Source organism: Hipposideros armiger, unplaced genomic scaffold (assembly GCF_001890085.2).
Source record: "Hipposideros armiger isolate ML-2016 unplaced genomic scaffold, ASM189008v1 scaffold_28, whole genome shotgun sequence".
NCBI classification, from domain to species: domain Eukaryota; kingdom Metazoa; phylum Chordata; class Mammalia; order Chiroptera; family Hipposideridae; genus Hipposideros; species Hipposideros armiger.
Genome location: NW_017731378.1, coordinates 5483778 through 5504015, shown reverse-complemented (window position 1 = coordinate 5504015; position 20238 = coordinate 5483778). Strand labels below are relative to the sequence as shown.

The 20238-nt window shown below is 35.0% G+C and overlaps 1 protein-coding gene across 2 annotated transcripts in view; it reads right to left on the bottom strand.

Moving 5' to 3' along the window:
- Positions 1-4127: 4127 nt before the first annotated feature.
- The window catches only part of SLK (STE20 like kinase), a 38220-nt gene continuing 22109 nt past the window's right edge, over positions 4128-20238 (bottom strand). Inside the window, exons 12-19 of one of the 2 annotated variants that reach the window (XM_019636498.1) lie at positions 19248-19427; positions 16751-16843; positions 9971-10100; positions 9219-9343; positions 8098-8286; positions 7418-7543; positions 6320-6433; positions 4128-5380 (exon numbers count right to left, since the gene is read on the bottom strand). In XM_019636498.1, the coding sequence (XP_019492043.1) occupies positions 5234-5380; positions 6320-6433; positions 7418-7543; positions 8098-8286; positions 9219-9343; positions 9971-10100; positions 16751-16843; positions 19248-19427 (1104 nt within the window). In that variant the 3' untranslated portion in view covers positions 4128-5233. The remainder of the gene's footprint in view (positions 5381-6319; positions 6434-7417; positions 7544-8097; positions 8287-9218; positions 9344-9970; positions 10101-16750; positions 16844-19247; positions 19428-20238) is intronic. The other variant, XM_019636499.1, reaches the window with a different exon arrangement.

The following is a 20238-nucleotide window of genomic DNA, read 5'->3' as shown; positions in this document are numbered from 1 at the left end:
TAACCAAAGTAAATATATATATATAATGTGTGTGTGTTGGGTTAATTGGGTTTAACTCTAACACCATTACAAACACAAAAAAACCAAAACTGGTTGTATTTTGGGACATAGTTTCTAGCATTTGTTTAATCACTGAGATTGTTAAAAGTAGACCTTTATCTGCAATAACTCAATCTGGACAATTACAAAGCATCTGAAGGGTTTCCCTAAGCATAAATTACTTAAAATGAACACACAAGCAACAGATGAGCAACAAGATTATTTTCAATTAATGCAGTGATTTATCCCTGGGGCAAAGGAATTATAATTGCAGGGCAAGTATTATGGAATAGCAGAACACCTATTAAGGAAAAACGCACAAATGGCAAATGTGCCATACAAACGCATAGTAAAATCAGACACGCAAATTCAGAACAGGCTACACTTGGCCAACTTTTGAATTTGTTACAAACTATGACAATTGCTGGATAATTTAAAATGGGGTTAAATGAAATCTGCTTCTATACCTCTACTCTTCTGAAAGAATGGACTGTTTATTTCTCACGTGGTCTCTCCTGAGTATCTCACATGTTATCCTGGGAAAAAAACATACCACTTACCAGTAGTTCTATATCAAATAACTGCTAGCAGTGACCAAGCACCAAACATTCTACATGGTCTGTTTGCCTCCTTTATCATATCTTGAGAGTTACCTGCTCTGAATCAATATTGGAATTCTAAAAATGAGTTCATAAGGCCTTCAGAATTTCAAACAACTTTTTACTGTCTAATAAAAACTTGTGTATAACAAATGACTGCATTGTGCCTTTTTAACATTTTAGTTTTACCTAAAGGCTGAATCCATTTAGTTTTGTAATAATAGCTACAAAGGCTCAAGTATTATATCCCCTTTAATGATTCTTGACTACTGAGATGTATGAGTTTTTCCCTACTTACTAGATTTACCTTCCTAAGCTATCCAAAAATCTTCATAAGAGTTCTATGACCAAGTGAAATAAGGTAAAAATTCCAATCTGCTTACCTTTTCTGGACAGAACCCAGAAAGATGACAGGCAGATATATGTCCTCAGCTGATGGCGACGACTCTGAGCCCTGTTTGTTTCTGTTAAAAAAAAAAAAAAGGAAGGTGGGGGGGGGTTAAGAATGAGCTCAATAGTGAACAATGTTCCTGGATTAGAAGATGACTCCAGCCAAGCTGAACACTTGCCAAATGATGCTGCCCAGTGTCTACTGAAATTTGCATGAACATATCAATGACAAAAAAAGGTTATTTTTAGCAAAAGTGAGGTATATCATATGGTTTGTGAAATGTTTGGTAAGAAAATCCACCCCAAGGGGAAAAAGGAAATAGAAAACATGTATATGTACATATGTTGATGGAAATATTTATTTAAAGCACCTCTAGTAAGTCTGAAAGGGTTAGAAGACCTGGAGGATTGCAAGTGTTAACATCTAACTAGGACCAAAGAGAGCTGCAAAATGTTCTCATGCAGGAAATCCAGTTTCAATGGTTCTGAATAAAAGACTGCTTCTCAAAATAGATTCAGAAATAACTTTATTTTTCATTTGTCAATCCCATGATTGAAAAGACATGTTGCTCCCAAGTAGACAAGAAACAATTCTTTGAAAATTTAGCTTGTGACATTATTACACTGCAAATCAGAGAAGGATCACAAAAAGCTGCAGCCAACATTTAAAACTGGTAACATTCTATCCCAAGCTTAGTAGCAGAAAATTTAAAGCTATATCAAAACTATGTCAGCCACAGAAAAGCAATAATAGAGTCATTAACTATTGTGCCTTCAACTTAAGAAAAGCATTTAAAATATCCCATTTCCTATAAAAGATCATTTCCCAGAAAAGAATTTGTATAATCAGAACACTATTGGAACTGGAACTAACTCTCCGCTTCCACCTCAGTTCTAGGTTTTCCTTTAATCAACAATATCTCTAGCTAATCATTTGATAGAATTTGGCTTTTCAGAAGAGACTTTGTCATTTAAGCAGTGTGGAATACGGAAAAGTGTGTAGTTACAAGGGAACTTAGAAGAGTACAAAAGACAGTCACTTCCGGAACTTGCTGATGCTCAAGAAATCAGAGACCGTCCATTAAAATGAGTCTCATGTGCCTGAGAGCTGTGTGCTTGAGGAAACACTACTTAGAGGTAGCTCTGGTTCTGGTTCATATTTAATTACAATTTGCTATATCCTGTCACAGGAAAGTTCTAATATTTTCATCCAAGTATAAGCACTCAATTTCCTCCTTACCCACCCTATAGCTTCCCCATAGAAAAGGGTAAGAAAAAGCTTAATTGTGACTCCATACAGAATAGCAGCTAATTCAGCAATTCACTGACTACGGACTGACAGGACGAGGAAAGGCAACCTGGTGCAACAGGCTCTACGAGCTAGACCTGCAGAAGTGCGGCGGTCTGGTGTACTCACAGCACGCAGGGAGGAAGGGGAGCGTGAGTGGTGAGGGTGCACATATGGAGAATTTCTTTTATGCATTTCACAGCACCTTCTGCCCCAGCAAGAAAACCAAATCAGGAATGGATCTGACCATATTCTTTGATTTCAAAGAAGTCTGAGTACCTCCCCCACTCCCCTCCTATACTTCATGCAAGAAAGAAAGATCGCTATTATCTATTGGAATATAGGGCCTAACAAGAAGTGAGCAGGGATGGGTACAAATAGCATATTTTATAACAAAACGCTTTTGAAAAGATTTATGTAACTTTTAAGTATGAAAATGAATGTTTCACCTCTACACATGTATCATTTTATGGCCCTGCTCCCACATGAATAGGGTCACATTCTAAAGAGGACTCCCACATAAACACTGAATCCAAATGGCAGTTTTAAGGGAAATGCAAGCGTTGCAAATAAACTTAGCAAAGTGTCAACCATTCTACTCTGAGCCTCTTTCCTTTATTCAATACTCTAAATGTCAAGTTGAAAGGAATACAAAAAATCAAATACTCAGACCAAATTAATTATGTGCTATAAACTATTTAGCACACAGGATATCATTTAAATGATACTAAAAAAATGTCCACTGCCTGAAGTATTAACTTTTTAAAAGCCAATGAACTGAAAATTTCAAAGGAGAAAGTGGTATGAAACCATCCTCCTTTCTCCCTCTTAAAATAAATCATTAAATACACTAACATTATGCTGTCATTTTTATCATAATATAAACAATTTCCATCATTATCCTGAATATTACTTTATAAAGATATATATTTTAAAAGGCTTTCAAAACATTTTTCAACCCAGCATTTGAGAATAAAGCATTAAAGGAGTTCTGTATATAGTAACACATTCATGTGATAAGTATATGAATTTACAACCATACATAATATGTGTGTGTGTGTGTGTGTGTGTGTGTGTGTGTGTGTGTATATATATATATATATATATATATATTTAAAAAACTTGGCCAGAAGTTGAGGCTACCTACAAAGTTGTCCAAGTAAATTATGCTTGTCAAAACAATTACAAAATGAAAATTACACATGCATTTTTAAATCATCTAAACGACTGACAAAATAAGGTTCAGCATTCAAAGTTTTCAAATAAACTGCAAGAAAGTGCTACAGATATTTACATTTTCTTAATATGAATCAGTGTTTCTTCCACAGTTACATTTAAATTTTTCACCAGCCTCAAATGTAATATTAACTACAAACTGAAACTTGTACAATTTGGTACCTAGTCCTCTCAAAAGAGAATAGGTTGCAAAGGGCAGGCAGCGAGCATCACTTACACATGTGTTGTCTCACACACCAGTACAGTTCATAATACTGTTTGACTTGACACGTGCTTGAAATTCTAAGCCTCAAGAGGGACTAAGAGTGAGCATTTCATTACAATTATACATATCAGCAACCACATTATAAAGGTTTCAGGCTTTTCCCACTCAAATCAAAGTAAATAATTTAAACATGGAACAAAATAAAACCAAAATATAAATGACTTTATTTCAAAACAACAAAGTCATTTCCAACATTTGCCTAAATATTTTATTTAAATTCTTTTTCAAAAAGTATTCTGAGGGCCGGCCGAGTGGCTCAGCTGGTTAAGAGCTCGCTCAAGAGTTTGAGCTCTGAGCAACAGCGGTTTGATTCCTGGCCCAAGCTGAGCAGCCGCTGAGCTGCCAACAGGTGGCAGGATGGCTCAGCTAAAAAAAAAAAATACTCTGAACAAATGCCTTTTTTAAGATCAATTTCAGAAAATACATTTATAAATATAACTCAGAGCCAGCAGGCATCTGACAGTTTTCAATGAACAGGATTTGCTAAGATGGGGGAAGTCACTTAATCAGCTCATGTATTGTTTTTAAAAAATGAGCTGGAACAGCTAAATCTGTATTTCTTTTTATTTGGTGAGTTTTACATTTCCAATTTAGACATCTAAGAGCTAACTTTTTTTTCCCATCTTTCCAACTTTGTATGACCTATTAAGTTTTAGGATGAAAATGTCTATCAAATGGTAATAGGAGCAAGATTTAAAAAACAATAATGCTTAATGCAAAGGGTGATTTGTCCCTGTTGAGTCAAAAAATAAAACCCTATTTTAGACTCAATTGAAATTTAGTGTTTTAGGCACTATTGTAATAAAACTAGCACCCTTAATTATTAGTTCATGCCTAAACAGGTAATTATTTTAGACAAATTATTGAAATAATTTTTCTCTTTTAAAAGAATTTCTTGCTATTTAAAGATAAAATAGATTTATTTACTGAATCAGTATCATATTTTGAGCAACTCCTAGCTTTTTCATGAGCTATTTCACCAAAAGAAAATTATTTCAACTCTCTACAGCAGAGTTTCAACAATAGAATTTAGGTGTCATTGAGAAATTAGATCAGGTAAAAAGATATTTACTAATACTCAGTGATGTAACAGGTTTTTAAAAATAACTTTAAACATTATATCTCTAAGAGTTTTTCAGGAACAGTGTGTAAAGCACATAGTTTTTAAGATTAATACACAAAATCACCTTAGGGAATTACTGCAAGATGCTACTTTGCCTACTCGGCCCAGCATCTGTCTTAGTTCCTTTCCCTTCATCTTTGCTAAACAAACAAGACAAACAAACAAAAAAACACCTAGAAGGTGAGGCAGGTGATTGTCTTCGTGCACTTTCTAATATAGGCTGTGGCAGAAGATGAAGAGAACAGAATGACATATTTCAAAAGCCAAACCCAAGCACAGAATGCTTCCTGTTGTTATGATCCAGTGGAATGCAAGCTAGGAATAGGATAGAATTTGGAAATCCGGCTCTGTGTTGATGGGTTAAGGCATTCAGACTCTCCAGTCATTTTAAAGAACACTTCCTGTTCCTGCAATTTCCTGGCAAATTCTTCTTCCAGTGTCTGAAAAAGGGAGGGAAAAAGAAATTATGTGCTGGTATTACAAACAGAATTTACTCTTATAGCTTTAGAGCGCAGGTGCTTTGTAAGTCAGGTGAGGCTTGACGGATGGGTAAGAGCTTGCTAGGCAGACAGACAGATTGGGGTGGGGTGGGGCAATTTAAGTACAGAGAAGAGAGTGAGTGAAGATGTGTGCAAGAATCTTAAGTAGCTCCCCATCATTGGAGCATTAAGGTGAATGTGTGCCTGTGTGTAGGCAATAGAGAGAGAGAAGGAAGGGAGTGATGATAGCTTGGTCCGGAGGGGCTGACTGGAGCCAGAATGCGAGGCCATTGTGTGTTTTGTAAATTGATAATCTAGTAAAATAGGAATGGCTTCCCTTCCCTTTTCTAGCCAGCCACCCATCTTCCTTATTTGCACTTGACTCCCTGCTAGCCTGGTCCAATTAGTCAACCATTTTAATTATGTTTTTGCTATCACTATATTATCCTCTCCCTTGCTAATTCTCAAACTTAAACCTTTATTTTCTCTTGGGCTTCCTGCCTGCTATACATTTCAACTATTCCTTTCTTTCTTCCATTCAGCCAGTCAATTAAAACTATCTTCCCCAAACACTTTCTCTGTACTTATCCTAAGGAAGCTTCCCTGACCTCCCAGGCTGACTTAGGCACCCATCCACCTTTGCGCATACATTGTGCTCCTTTCCTTCTACTTTGTACTTCCCTCCTTCAGAGCAATGATCCTGCTGATCATTGGTTGTCACCATAGGATCACTGCTTGTCCCTAGATTCTGAACATTTGGAGGACAGGGGCTTTGTCTCCTCAATCTGTATCTCCTATCCCTGACACTGAACCTGACACATTTAGGTAAAGAGCCAATAGCTGGGAGGATGGACAGACAGATGGACACAAGCATATTTTAATGAAAGCTTTTAAAATTACCTTTTTCCTAGGTCTCAATTTCTCTCTCCATTCCTTTAATTCCTGGCTGTGTTCCTCATCTAATTCCTTTAGTTTCTGAGTCTCATGCTCAACCAATAGGTGGCATTTTTCATTCTGAAAATAAAGTTTGGATTAAAAAAATTCCAGATCAACAAAGCGATTTTTAACAAACTCAATTATCTTCCAAAATAATAAATTACTCATCAAACACTAAGCTATTACTGTTAAGCTACTCCTCAAAGCCAAGGGCCAAGAATTATGAGATGAGTCATAACTTCATTTTTGCAAGTTTAGAAGCTGGATCTGTTACACATGAAGAGAACTTACATAGAAAGTATTAGTTTGATCCTGTTTTTCCTTTTCTTTGCTCATAAAACTGACACTGCAGGGGGTAGTTTCTATGCATTTTACCTATACTTGGTATCAAAATATGGGATTCAGAACTATTCCTGTAGTAAATTAAGCAAATATGTAGCATATGCACAATGTATACACTACTCTGAAATTTTAAACATTATAGGCTATACACTAGATGGGCTGCATATTCCAGGTAAGGCCCCAAACAGTGCTCTCCCAAGTAACCTTTACATTTCTTCAGTGAAAAATTCTCATATGTTTAGTTTATCACTTTTTTCAAAACCCTAGAAGAAAATGAACTGTTTCTCCCTAGATGAAAAGAAATTTCAAATTCAGAAGCTGATGACAAAACTGTCTACTACATCATTTTGAAAACTTTGTTCATCATCTTTGCAAAATATACTAAAAATATTCAATACTGCATTTGAAAGACTAAATTTTTTAGGTTATAATTTAGTTTCATGTTATATTAATCACCGTTATATTGGGTTGTCGGAAAAGTCATGACGCATTTTTGCAACAAAAAACGTAGAAAAAATATATCATGACATTTCCGACAACCCAATATAAAATCCAAACAAATGCCTAAGATGCTTAAACTGAACTTCACTGGGGTCTAATCAGGAAACCAACCCCAGCACTTTCATGAGGAAAGTGCAGTTTACTTTGGTTAGCTAGTCTCTTCTCAAAACCTGTGCTGCCCAGCCACTGCCACCTTTGTTTCAGGCTCCGGTATCTAACCTGCAGTTGATGCAGCTCTCGGACATTGGCTTCACACTGCAGCTGGAGATCCCGCATTTGGTTTTCATGTTTTTGATGCTGAGCCATTCTCTCATTTTTCTGCCTTTTTTCTTCTTGAGCAGCAAACTATAAATAAGAAAAACAGAATATGATTAACAATGTAATTTTGCACCTTCCAAAGGAGTAATTAAGGAATTTAACAAAACTTAAAGTACAACAAATTGAAACTACAAGTAATAATATGCTGCCACTCAAAGCTGGAGTCCACATCATGGCTTTGGTGGGGAGGGGGAGGCTTCTGATTAAAGCCTTGTTCCTCCTACCTGCTTAGTGACCTCAGTTAGTTTGTGTGTGGGGCCTGTGATTATAGAAGTATAGTGAAGCCGTATGTTTTGACTTAGAAAGCTGTTCAAGTCATCCCATTCCCGGGGCTAGTCTTAGGACCAGTCTAGCCCAGGGTCCGGTGTGGGGCATGGGAGGGAGGGCTCTGCCCTCTGTGTCCACAACCCTAGGAAGAGTAAGCTGGTATATGCTAATATCTAGCCCCAGTCCATAAGGCCAAAGTGAACATCAACAAGCTCAAGGGGGCTCTAAATGTTTACAACACAACTACATGGCACTTCTAAAGGTCATGCAAACTTTTTTAACCTAAAAGAGAAGAAAATAATTTGCTTATTTACTTGTTTAATTTTTTCACGGTCCTGATCTGGTGTGGCCGTTGAGTTAATTCTCAAACTTTTCTTAAACATGGCCATTCGAGTCTTGGCTTCACTGCGCTGAATCTTAGGCAGTCTTGCTCTTTCTTGAGTCTGTCTGTTTTTCAATTCCTCAATAAGTCGTTGATTGTAACGCTGCATTTGTTCTGTTTCCTAAGAAAGTTTTAAACAGAATCCAGTGATGTAAGTATAATTTAATACTCAGTACCCACATGTATGCTCAAATAAGTCATTTTGCTGTTTCCCAAAATTACTCTCTCCCTTGTTGCATACTAACCAGCAAAATATTAGGCAAGAAATAATTTATAAGAAAAACAAAGCCATTAATAAGTCTTCCATCAAAACTCTTTAAGTATAGGGCCGGCCGAGTGGCGCATTGGTTAAGAGTTGGCTTGGGATGCCAGAGGGCCCCGGTTCGGATCCCACATATGAGGGCCAGTGACACTGCCCTCCACAGCTAAGATGCTGAACAACAGCTCAACCTGGAGCTGGGCTGCTATGAGTCGCCGGCGATGGCAGGTGGGTTGCCATGGGCTACCGTGTGTAGCCAGCAGCCAGTATGAGTGGCCAGCAGCTGCTGTGAGCGGCTGTCCAGAAGCCAGCGACTGATCTGCCTCGCCCGGGAAGAGTGCAATGATGGTGCCAACTTGGGCCAGTGAAGCAACGTCCTCCACAACTAGACAGAAGAACCAAAGGATAGCAACTTGTCTGTTCCCCTTCCCCCAATTCCCCAATAAAAATCTTAAAAAAAAAACTAAAAAAAAACCTCTTTAAGTATAGGGAGTCCACGCTTTTAAGATACTTGAACCATAAATGGAGCCACAAAAGCTACCATTGAGAGACAAGATGAAGGTGATCAGAGGCTATTAAGCATTGTAATTAGTTACCTTCCTTGAAATTTGTAGAAAAAAGTTTGCAACCATGATTAACATATTCCAATTAATACTCCAAACTTCATCAAAAGAAATTTTAAGATAAAATAATCTGAAATTCATTCTCTAAGAAATATAAGTTTCAAAAATGAACTCCCCGCTCTCCAAATTTTAAAATGAGTAAAAAAGTGAATAAATTTTCCTTTCATTTACCTTCTCATGACGTTTAAGTAGCTGATGTCTTTGCATGAAATACTGATCTTTAAGTTGCTGTTTGAGTAGCTGGTGTTTTTCTTGTAAGTGTCGTTCTTCAAGCTCCCAAATTGCGGCTTCTCGAGCTAGAAGAAAGCAATTTTCAAAATGTCACTTTGATCTTTTTACTAACGTCCTTTGGTCTTCATTTTAATATTCACGTAAAAGTGTTCTATATATACACTAACTTATAAACACACCGACATTCTGAGCTATAAATGAAATATTACCAATGCAAGAATAATTATCTATTACTACTTTCCATTCTGTTCTAATGTCCTATAAACAGAGAATGCCCCAACCCCAAAACCAAAATTCCATTTAATCTTCGTAATGAGAAATTTAAAAAACCTAAGCTATTTCTTAGGGGAAGTAAGTGCTTAAAACTTCATTCTATCATGTAGCCAATTAAGTATACCAACAATATAAGGTATAATGAGTATACAAAATTATTCAGGTATATTTCTAGCATTATCTGGACAAAAATGTTTTAAGGATTATATGTTTATGTTCACTTCTACTGTCAAAAAGGAATTCTATATCTTGCAGTATTTTTTAATTTTATAAATTTTTTACTTATTTACCTCAACTTTATTTATCTTTCCCTCTACCACTCTAGCAAAGGAAAACATTCAAATCATTTTCAAGGTATATCTCAGCAATATTTCTGAGATAGCTTTACATATACACACATGCTGCATAATTTCGTATACCTCTCATGAGCTGTTGTTTGTTATTCAGGCATTCTCTTTCAATATTGGCTAACTCTGCCTTTTGCTGTTGGATGATCTTTTTCAGAGAGCCATCTAATTCTTGTTGTTGCTTCTGAACAAACTCTTGTTCCTATTAGATATAGTTAACCATCAATTAATAAGTATTTACTGAGCAAAACATCCATTTATCTATATGACTGCATATATTAGTGGTTAACAAGATTTCTAAATCAAGTTTCTAAAGTTAGTGAAATTTAAAAATTACCAAAATTATATAGTGTATGTATATAATATAGTTACCCAATTCAAGTCCAGAAAAGTACATATTATTCTAAACTCACTATTAAGACCAATACGTACAAAATAAGTCTATAATCCACTTATAATTAAAATCCCTGTTACACTGATATCTTTAGGAAAATAATAAAATTACAGCTTCTAAAACTGACTATTCATTCCACTATGGTGTGGATAAAACAAGAATAAACAAGAAATGCCTTTTAGAAAGAAAGGCAATAAAGAACACATACGTAAAACAGATATCAAAATTTAAACTCTCTATTTTTCAAAGAAATGAAAAGGAAGAAATATCATGGCTACAGTAACAGAGAAAGATAGTTTCTGTATCGACAGCCTGTGCCTAAAAAGAACAACAATAGTTTGAGGACTTAATACGAAACAGTACATTGCTAGAGAAATGTGAACTAGGAATAGGAAAATGAGCTATGTTTTATAAATCTATAAACAAAATTCCTTAATAGAGAATTCTACCAACATGTTTGGGATTTACTCATTCATTCAACAAATATTTACTGAGTACATACTATTTGCCTAAATGCCAAATTTATGCTTTAAAAATGTCCTTCGATTAGTGTGTAAGTAAGGAAATGTTCACGTGACTTACGGATTTTATGCTAGCTCATATACTTGTAGAACAAAAGGAACAATAACCAAATTGCGGGAATTGCCAGGAAATGTTCGGATCTCCATCCCTTCCTTGGCAGTTACAGCTGTTTATGATTAGCTCAAGGGATTTTTCTGATCAATTTGAGTGTGAATTTAGAAATTTAGGGTTGAAACACCACTTCACCTATAATCCCTCCTCTTACACATCTGAGAGAAGATAAAACCCCAAGATAAAAAGATAAAAACTCATTTTGAAACTATTTTTCAGGCTGCAGACAATCTGATAGGACCTGGATCACTACCAGCCTGGCCTTCGATGCACACAGAATAAGTCCAGCAGTGTTCCTCAAGATGCTGCCTTACTACCGTTTCTACTATTAAAGTAGCTCGGAGTCCCAGATGCTGCTCTCTCCTCTGCATCATCATTTTTTTTAGCAAATACAAATATACAGTAGCAGAAAGACTAATGAATTGCCTCTATAAAATATAACTGCCAACTTGACTACAGTCACCTATATAACATTACCACAGCAAAAAAAATTAAATAAAACTAAATGAATATTTAAATTCAACTATATAGAATAAGGCCTTTTGAGTTCTATTTAAAGAGATGCAAAATCTCCATGTCTATCTTTTAAGCAGTTACAACAAACAAAGTTGTTCAAGCTTCTTTTCCCTACAGTAAATATCATTTATAATAAAAATTACATTTTCTCTAATTTCATTAATTTCTATATGCAAGCTTGTCAAATAAACTTAATATAACCTTCAGATGTATGAGTTTTCTTTCATTCAACATTTTTACCACTGGTTTGCATAAAAGATTTTTTTTAAATATCTGTGTGGACAGAAACAATGGGTACAAATTAACCACCATAAATATAGATATTACACTGAGACTCAAAGAAATCAAGTACAAAAGTACAAAATGGAGCGAATTAATATTTATGTGAAAATTAAAAAGGTAATTATAGGCCATTGCCACTAAAAAGTGAATGTAATTTCTTGTCAATACAATTTTTGGTCATACTACTATAATATATTTATGTCCAGATTAACAATATAAGAGTTCAGTTAAAAAAAAAACCTTTATTAAACAATTAGTAAATGCTGGGCACTGTACTAGTTATAAGGTTACTAAAATTAATAAAACGCAGTATTGCCTTCAAAGAGCTTCCACTCTATTTGTCCCAAATTGGTATTCCCTTAGTTTTGGACTTTCAAAAGTTCAAAAGTAAACCACAGAAAATGTAAAGTTGGGAATAAAGGGTCCAGAAACTATGCCACACAATGAATGACTGAAAGAACTACAGAAGCATGCCCTGAAGCAGCTAATAATAAATGAGGAGGAATGAAAAGCTGAGACTGTTACGTAGAAGCACGCAAAACTAGCATTGTGCTGCTCCAGAAGGTAAAACAAGGATCAACAGGTTAAGAGTCAAGGTAGGCAATGTCCAGAACTGCTTCCTAACAATCAGGGTTAGCAAAGACACCAGCTGCCTAATAGAGCTATGGACTTGAACAATTAAGCAAAGTGTGGATGATTAAATAGTCAAGATATTGCACAAATAATTTTTTAAATTAAAGCCGAATATACCTGAAAGGTTCCTTACATACTAATTAATATGTTTTATTACCTCAAAATAAATAAGAGTATTATTGAACTTTCATTAACTTTCCTAACTCCAAAAGCCAAGTATAACATATTCACAGGAATTTTTAATTAGAAATTAGGATCTAAAAGAAAAGTGACCTTACATTCCAAAAAGACTGTACAAATTATATTATCCTATAAAAAAATAACAGATGAATCTGATCACTAGGAACAATTTTAAAATGGACACATAAATGGTAAAATGAGTGTCCTTTAAATGTACAAGTTTGAATTTTGATAAGGAATTTCAACATATTAATCAGATAACTACGAACATTAAAAATCCATCTCTGTATTCTAGAAAACTATAAGAAAGGGTTATGATATATTGGGCTATATGTACAGAACTTGATCATTTTAACTCAAAAGAAAAGCTAAAAATGGTAATGATCAGAAAAGTGATCGTAATTCATAATTTCTCCCTCTCATTGAAAGTTAATGTTTTGCTTGCTCTTTTAGAAAACTACAGAGTCCAACAGCTGCCAATAATAAAAAAAAAGTCTAATTTCAGGAGAGGGGAAAAGAGGAGTTGAAATCAAGCTGTATTCTATCTACTCCAGTTGTATATATCAAACATCACAAGCAAAAATTATAGTATTAAAAGAGCTAGTGCCTTCCCTATAGAAACTGTGAGAAAGAATACAGCCTGGAATTCCAGACTTAATTTAAAACTACAGCAAGGAGAAAAGCAGCAACTCACTATTCATTATGGACAATTTGAATAGTGAAAACTAGAGTTAAATGAAACTGAAATCAACACTTTTAATATGGCTTTTCTGACCATATCCATAGTTAAAACATCTACATAAACATATATGCAATCAAAATGTCACTTCACACAAAGATAAAAATCTAATCACAGCATTCAATTTCTCACATGTGCAAAACTCATAAAATACTATTGGGAAGATATTTCTTGAAAAAGATGAAAATCTCAAATTAAAATTTGTGGTGGGGTAGACAGAAAAAGAACACTGTACTACAAGTGTTCTAGTTCCACTTCTACCATTAATCTCTTCTGTGACTTTAGGCAGATCACTTAGACTTCTGCGCCTTGATTTCTTCATCTGTAAAATGAAAATGCTCCATCCCTATATTAGGGTGGTGGCAGTGAGAATCAATGGGAAAACTCTTTGAGGAATACTGTACTATAAAGTTCATGTCAGGTTATTGCTGTTACCGTCATTGCTGACATTATCATCTATCAATCTAAGATTTTAACGAATGAAGCTAACAATGCAAAGGCACATGTGAGCCAAAGAAAAAGCAAGTAAAACAGGAGAAGGCATCCTCCTACAGGCACGTGGGACTTACATCCTGCATTGGGGCGTTGAAGACTGCACAAGATGACAACTGAAAAGACTGAATCATGACCTGAGCAACACCCTGTGGATTAGAATACAATGCACCTCCCAGGTGAGAATATAGCTGAATGACTTTTTTAAATGGAAAGAATGATTATACAAATGTTGACTGTCTTGAGGCCTGGAACAAATCCCTTAACAAAGGGGCCTCCTTCTTATCTGTAAAATGAAAGATTTGAACTAGATCAATGGTTTCTAAACTCTAGTTTGCCGGCATTGTTTTTAAACCAAACGTTCTTTAAAAAACTCACCAAAAATATATATAAAATGTATAAAACAGATAAAAAGTGGTGCTGCTTGAGTTGAGGAGGAAGCAGGGCCCAAAGCCCCACCATCCTTGCTTTCTGAAGGATTCGCAAGGTGCTTCTTCCAAACTCAAGAGCTCCTGGAAGCACAGTTTGAAAGCCACTTGACTAGATGACCAAATACATTCTACTCCACAACTATATGGCTATTATTTATAAATTCTCAAAAAAAGTTTAAAATAGATCCTGTAAAGTTACCAAGTTTTAGCACCTTCATTAAAAGCAGTAGCTAAAGACAAGTACTTTTGTACTCGCTTCAGAGGCACATATACTAAAAAGAAGAACATAATTTTGAAATTTGTTAGACTACTAAATTCTTCACTAATTTTACAGAAAGAAATTTACTATTGCTTTCAGTGTTAGTTAAAAATATAGGCTAGCCCTCACATCTGTATGAAAAATCACCAACATAGTTTTATTAAAGCATAGGATCACCTAAGTGATTCAACACTAAATTCTCAATTTTGACTCGGGAGTCTGATTATATTACCTTTTGGGATTTAAAAAGTCTGTATTCCTTTACAAGGCAAAACCATTATTATTATCTGGCTTAAAATCCAAATTATCCAAAAATAAATGTGCGACCAGCAAGGACTTCTTTTTCACCTAGTAACAAGACATGGCCAACAAGCAATTGGGCTAAGCCGATAAAAGTTTAGATTTGGCACAGAAAGGGTAGCTTGAATATGGGAGCCAGCATGGTATGGAGGTTCAGTGTATGAAATGTGGAGCCAAACTTGCCTGGCCAAGAATTCTGGCTCTACCACTAATCAGATGTGTGACCTTGGGAGAGTCACTCAACCTTCCTGTACTTTGTTTAGCTCCCTCATCTGTAGAATGAAGGTAATAACTATCTCATGTTATGAGGTTAAATGAGTTTATACAGGTAAAGCATTTAGAACAGTGCCTGACACATAGTAAATGCTGTGTTTGCTACTTAGTAATTGCCACACCAGTGAAGACAAAATTTTTCACTGGTTCACAGCAAAAATTAAATTTATATACGCTAATTTTACAAAATTTTGAATTCTGAGATATTTTCCTTATTTTTCATAGTGTTAAAACAGTCTCTCCTTTGAAATGATGGTGACAAGTAAATGGCAGTTTTAAAATACCCTTACTTGGCAAAAAAAAAAAAAAATTTTAATGACAATCCATTTGTCATGGTCCCCAGTGGTTTTTGTTGTTTGTTTCTTTTCATGGGTCTGTAAAATTCAAAAATCTGGGAACCACTTTTTAAATCACATAAAACCACATTAAAAAGACAATTTAAAGCAATAGTTAATATATAATCCATGTCTCTTCCTCCTTTCCTTGACATATGTAACTACAAACTGAGCTCACTTCTCTTTGCCTCCAGGCTGAGTGCAAACTACGTTAAAAGAAAAATGATTCCGGGCCGGCCGAGGGGTGCAATGGTTAAGAGCTGGCTTGGGACACCAGAGGGCCCCGGTTCGGATCCCACATATGAGGGCCAGTGACACTGCCCTCCACAGCTAAGATGCTGAACAACAGCTCAACCTGGAGCTGGGCTGCCCTGAGTCGCCGGCGACGGCGTAGGCTGCAGCCCATGTGGCAGTGGGTTGCCATGGGCTACCGTGTGTAGCCAGCAGCCAGCGTGAGCGGCCAGCAGCCGCAGTGAGCGGCCGTCCAGAAGCCGGCGACTGATGTGCCTCGCCCGGGAAGAGCGCAATGATGGTGCCAACTTGGGCCAGTGAAGCAACGTCCTCCACAACTAGACTGAAGAACAAAACGACAGCAACTTGTCTGTTCCCCTTCCCCTAATTCCCCAGCACTGTTCCCATCCCCACAATTCCCCAATTAAAAAAAAAAAAAGAAAGAAAAAGAAAAATGATTCCTTGTATAAAAGACCTTGTAGTCATGTGAAATAATTCTAAAAGAATATGTTAAAAATACTAACTTATCCAGTTTTATAAAGAATTCATCCATCTTAATTGGCTCAGCCTTATCAAAGCCTAGAAACAAGTTTATATAGGTAAAAATCATCTATTTTTTAAACTGCTAGATTCTGAATCAAAAAGAAAATATACTTAATATTTAAAATCTGGTTTTAAGTAGCTTATGTTGTTGAGCTTCACAGTAAGAAATGTTTACTCTATCATTTAACATTACCATTTACCATTTATTTTTCTTTTAACTTTATATAAATAACTGCTTTTTAATAGGCATTCTTACCCTCTATATTTTTCTGTCCTGAGAGTCTTTTATCAAACATTGACATTACTACTTAAAAATATAAGCTTCCATCATGACTAAAATAAGAATACAGTGGATTATACATTAACATACTTGTTTATTTCATCTGGAGTCAGCTTTCCAAACATTCCACTTAATTTCTTATTAGCAACTTAAATGTCACCATTAGTGTGAATTTAGTACTACATGAAGAATGCCCTGGGAATCTTTGTATGAGGAGAAGTCAACATTATGTAATAAATACAGTCAGAATTTACCATTTCAACCATGGTTTATTGAGCTGTGAGAATAATGCTGCTTTCCGTTTTTAGTAGCATTAAGCTGCTGCTGTTACCTGAGCATGCTGGCTTTGTGCAAGCTCCTCTTTCCTGCGTTTCATGAGCTCTTTTCTCAGCTCTTTGGGTGCTTTCTCCACTTCATTTATAACCTACAGTGTATAAGCATGCAGGAGGTGGGGGAATAATACTTTCTCCACAGCAAGCATTTATGTGAGCAGACAAGCTACAAGTCAAATATTAAAGCCGTTAAAAAGTTTAACATGCATTAGCACAGGTGTTAGTTTGGTGAAAAAGAATGAAAGGACAGAACATGCTTAATCTCAGTGCAGAAAGGAACATTACACCATGTAGAGGTTAATTAGTTGCTTCATTATCTCTATATATCCTTCTCTTGTAAAGATCCAGAGACAATCAGTAAAGGATTACTTGGAGCACTGATGCTGAACTAAAGGTGATAAACTCAACTGACCTTGAAAGATCATAAAATTATAAGCATATCTACTGACAATGTTTTAAACACTGGACATAAGGAAAGCTAATGTCATTTATAAAAGTGAAAACTTTCATAATTGGCTTGATAAAAACCAAAGAAATAATTTTAAATAAAATCCAGTTAATGAAGAGACCAAAAGAAAAACAAATGGGAAAGTAAGCCTTAGAATACACAAAAGAAAAATATATGGACACTACATTTTCTTTTTTCATAAAACACACCATTTTATACATGGTATGATAAAAATGAACATATCTCATGATCTTCTGTTGAATTAAAGTAACATTCTCCTTTGCTGACAATTTAAGCCAAGTTCAATTGTCAACTATAATATCAATAAGCACTCATAAAGTAACAGTTTACTATGTATAATTTATTATACCAGATAAGTATATTATAAAATGAAGTGTATTTTAGGAAGCCTTCTTTTAATTATTTCAAAATATTAGATATGCATTCCACCTAAAAACAGACCTACAATCCAACTATGAAAAATAATCATGTGTATACAAGTAGAAGCACCAAAAGCAACCAGATTCCAAATCACCACATGCTATTGATGGTCCATGAAAGAGACTGATTTTGACTTAACACAGCATATTTAAAATTTCCCATCAGTGATTCCTCGTGAAACCAAATCACCATTAAAAGGAAGAGACTCCCCAAATCCAAGAAGTTTAGTGATAAGGAAAAAAATACATAATATAATTATTTAAAATATGCACATCATGATCTCAAACATGTTCACTGGCTAAAACTCTCCTATCCAAAACAGTAACAATAACTAGAGACTTTTATATATTTAAGATTAAATCATGTTTACCTGAACAATTTACTTTATTTACTCTGATATTAATAACCTCTCAATGAAAACTGTCCATGGTTTCAAGAAAATTAACAAATAGGTTCAGTAAGTCATACATCATGATACAGAACTCTATATAAAATATAATAAAGAGTGACAGGAGTAATTTTTAGAAATGGTAGCCACATTAAACAAAACTATATGGCATTTCATTCATCTCTACATAGAGAAATTACAGAACACACTACGTGCATTAATGTTTGGTTCTATCTTTTTAAAGTAGGTTCTCAAAGTCAGCAATATGACGTTCAATGTTCTACATAATTTAAATATTCAAGTCAACGAATCTCGGTATTTGAGACATGTAACAAAAGTGAAAACACATTCACTAGTTTGGTTGAGATGCTTTGGTTCCAATCTAATAAAAATGGTCATAATTATTGCCCCTGGGGTCGTTTATAATCATGAAAAGGCAAATTCTCCTCCTACACTAAAGGTATAGAATAAATCATAAAATTATGTCTGAAAACTGCTAATTTGTAAAGCTTTCTTAGTTTTATTTAATTTGGGGAGAAAAAGACACACTAATACAATATGGAATACGTAAATCTTCTTTCTCAATCAATGACAAGCTTTCATACAACAATATGGAACAGTTTTAGGAAAAATGAAAAAATTCTACTCAAATGACCTTACAGATATTTTCCATCTGTGATTCTATAAAGTCTCTCGCAGTCTGATGAACATTATAGATTATCATTTCTACTTTCAGGTTACTCCACTTTTGTTTTGGCACAATGTCCAAGAAAGGTAATCAAGCTAATCAAAAAAATAATTTTAAGTATGAATTAAATATTACAAATAAATAATAAGGTGAATTATTACTGCCACCTGCAAACAATATAGTAAATTCTCTTGAAAAAATATTTCTGTAATAGCCTTAAATGTTGCAGTAATAAAAGAAAAATGATAGATTAGAAGGAAAATGAGGACTTGGTTCAATGTTTAACTGGACATTTAATGGTAAATTGTGAACTTGAACAGAGAATTTAAACCTCTTCTCTATTTTTCTTGGCACAAAATGGGATAACACCTCACCTTACCACTACCCCAGATGGCTGCTGGGAAGACCAAAAAAAAAAAAAAAGAATGAGTGCTATTTAACTATCAGGTATTATTCCTAATAATTCTTTAGACAGTCTTATATGTGCATTAAAAAATTGCTTTAGTAATTAAAAACAGTAGTTACACTTACCTCCTTCTTTCGGTTCTTCAACATATTCTGAAATTTGGACAACTCTTTCTCTTGTTCTCCTTTAATACGTTTGGCTTCATCTCGCAAGCGATTTGTGTGTTCTTGTTCTAGACGTTCAATAGTCTGTTTCTGCTGCTTTTCTAGATTCTCAATTTCTTGGTCATATTGTCGCTTTTTGCTCTGTAAAACAATGTAGCTCAAGATCATTTAACTTTTCTATCACTCACATTAACTCATTACAATGAAGATTTTACTAAGAGAACATAACAACCATTTTAATTTAGTGATGTGACGTATATAACCTCGTAATACTGAGCAAGTCAAGTGCACTAAAATATGAAATTTTTCTAAGAAATAAGTATTTCATTTCTTCTAATATGGAAAATAAATAGTTGCCCTTAAATAACACAGGTTTGAATTGCACACGTCCACTCATATATGGATTTTTTTCAATAAATATAGTGTTGGCCCCCCATACCCTCGGGTTTCTCATCCGCAGATTCAACCAACTACAGATTGAAAACAGTATTTTCGACCAATGGTTGGGAATCTGCAGATGCAGAGGGCCTACTGTATGCATTGTTCTACACCATTTTAAATAAGGGACTTGAACATCTGCAGATTGGTATCTGTGGGGGGTTCTGGACACAATCCCCCACGGACACCAAGGGACAACTGCAGTTAAGTTTTGGGGGAATTAAAAATCATACATGGATTTTGGACTGTTCATAGCCCCTAATGCCTGCATTGTTCAAGAGTCAACTGTACTTTTTCAATTATACAAATAGTAGAATGTTTGAAATTTTTAGACAATCCAGAAGAATATCCAGTTACTATGAAGTACAAAAGAAAAATTTCAATATTTACCCAGTAAAAATTTGACAAATCAAAGGTCTTATCTGAAGTCTATTTTAATATTGTGCCATTGTCATTTTCAGATTTACTCTTCTTCATTAAGAATCTTAAAATAAACATTCTATTGGGCCGGCCG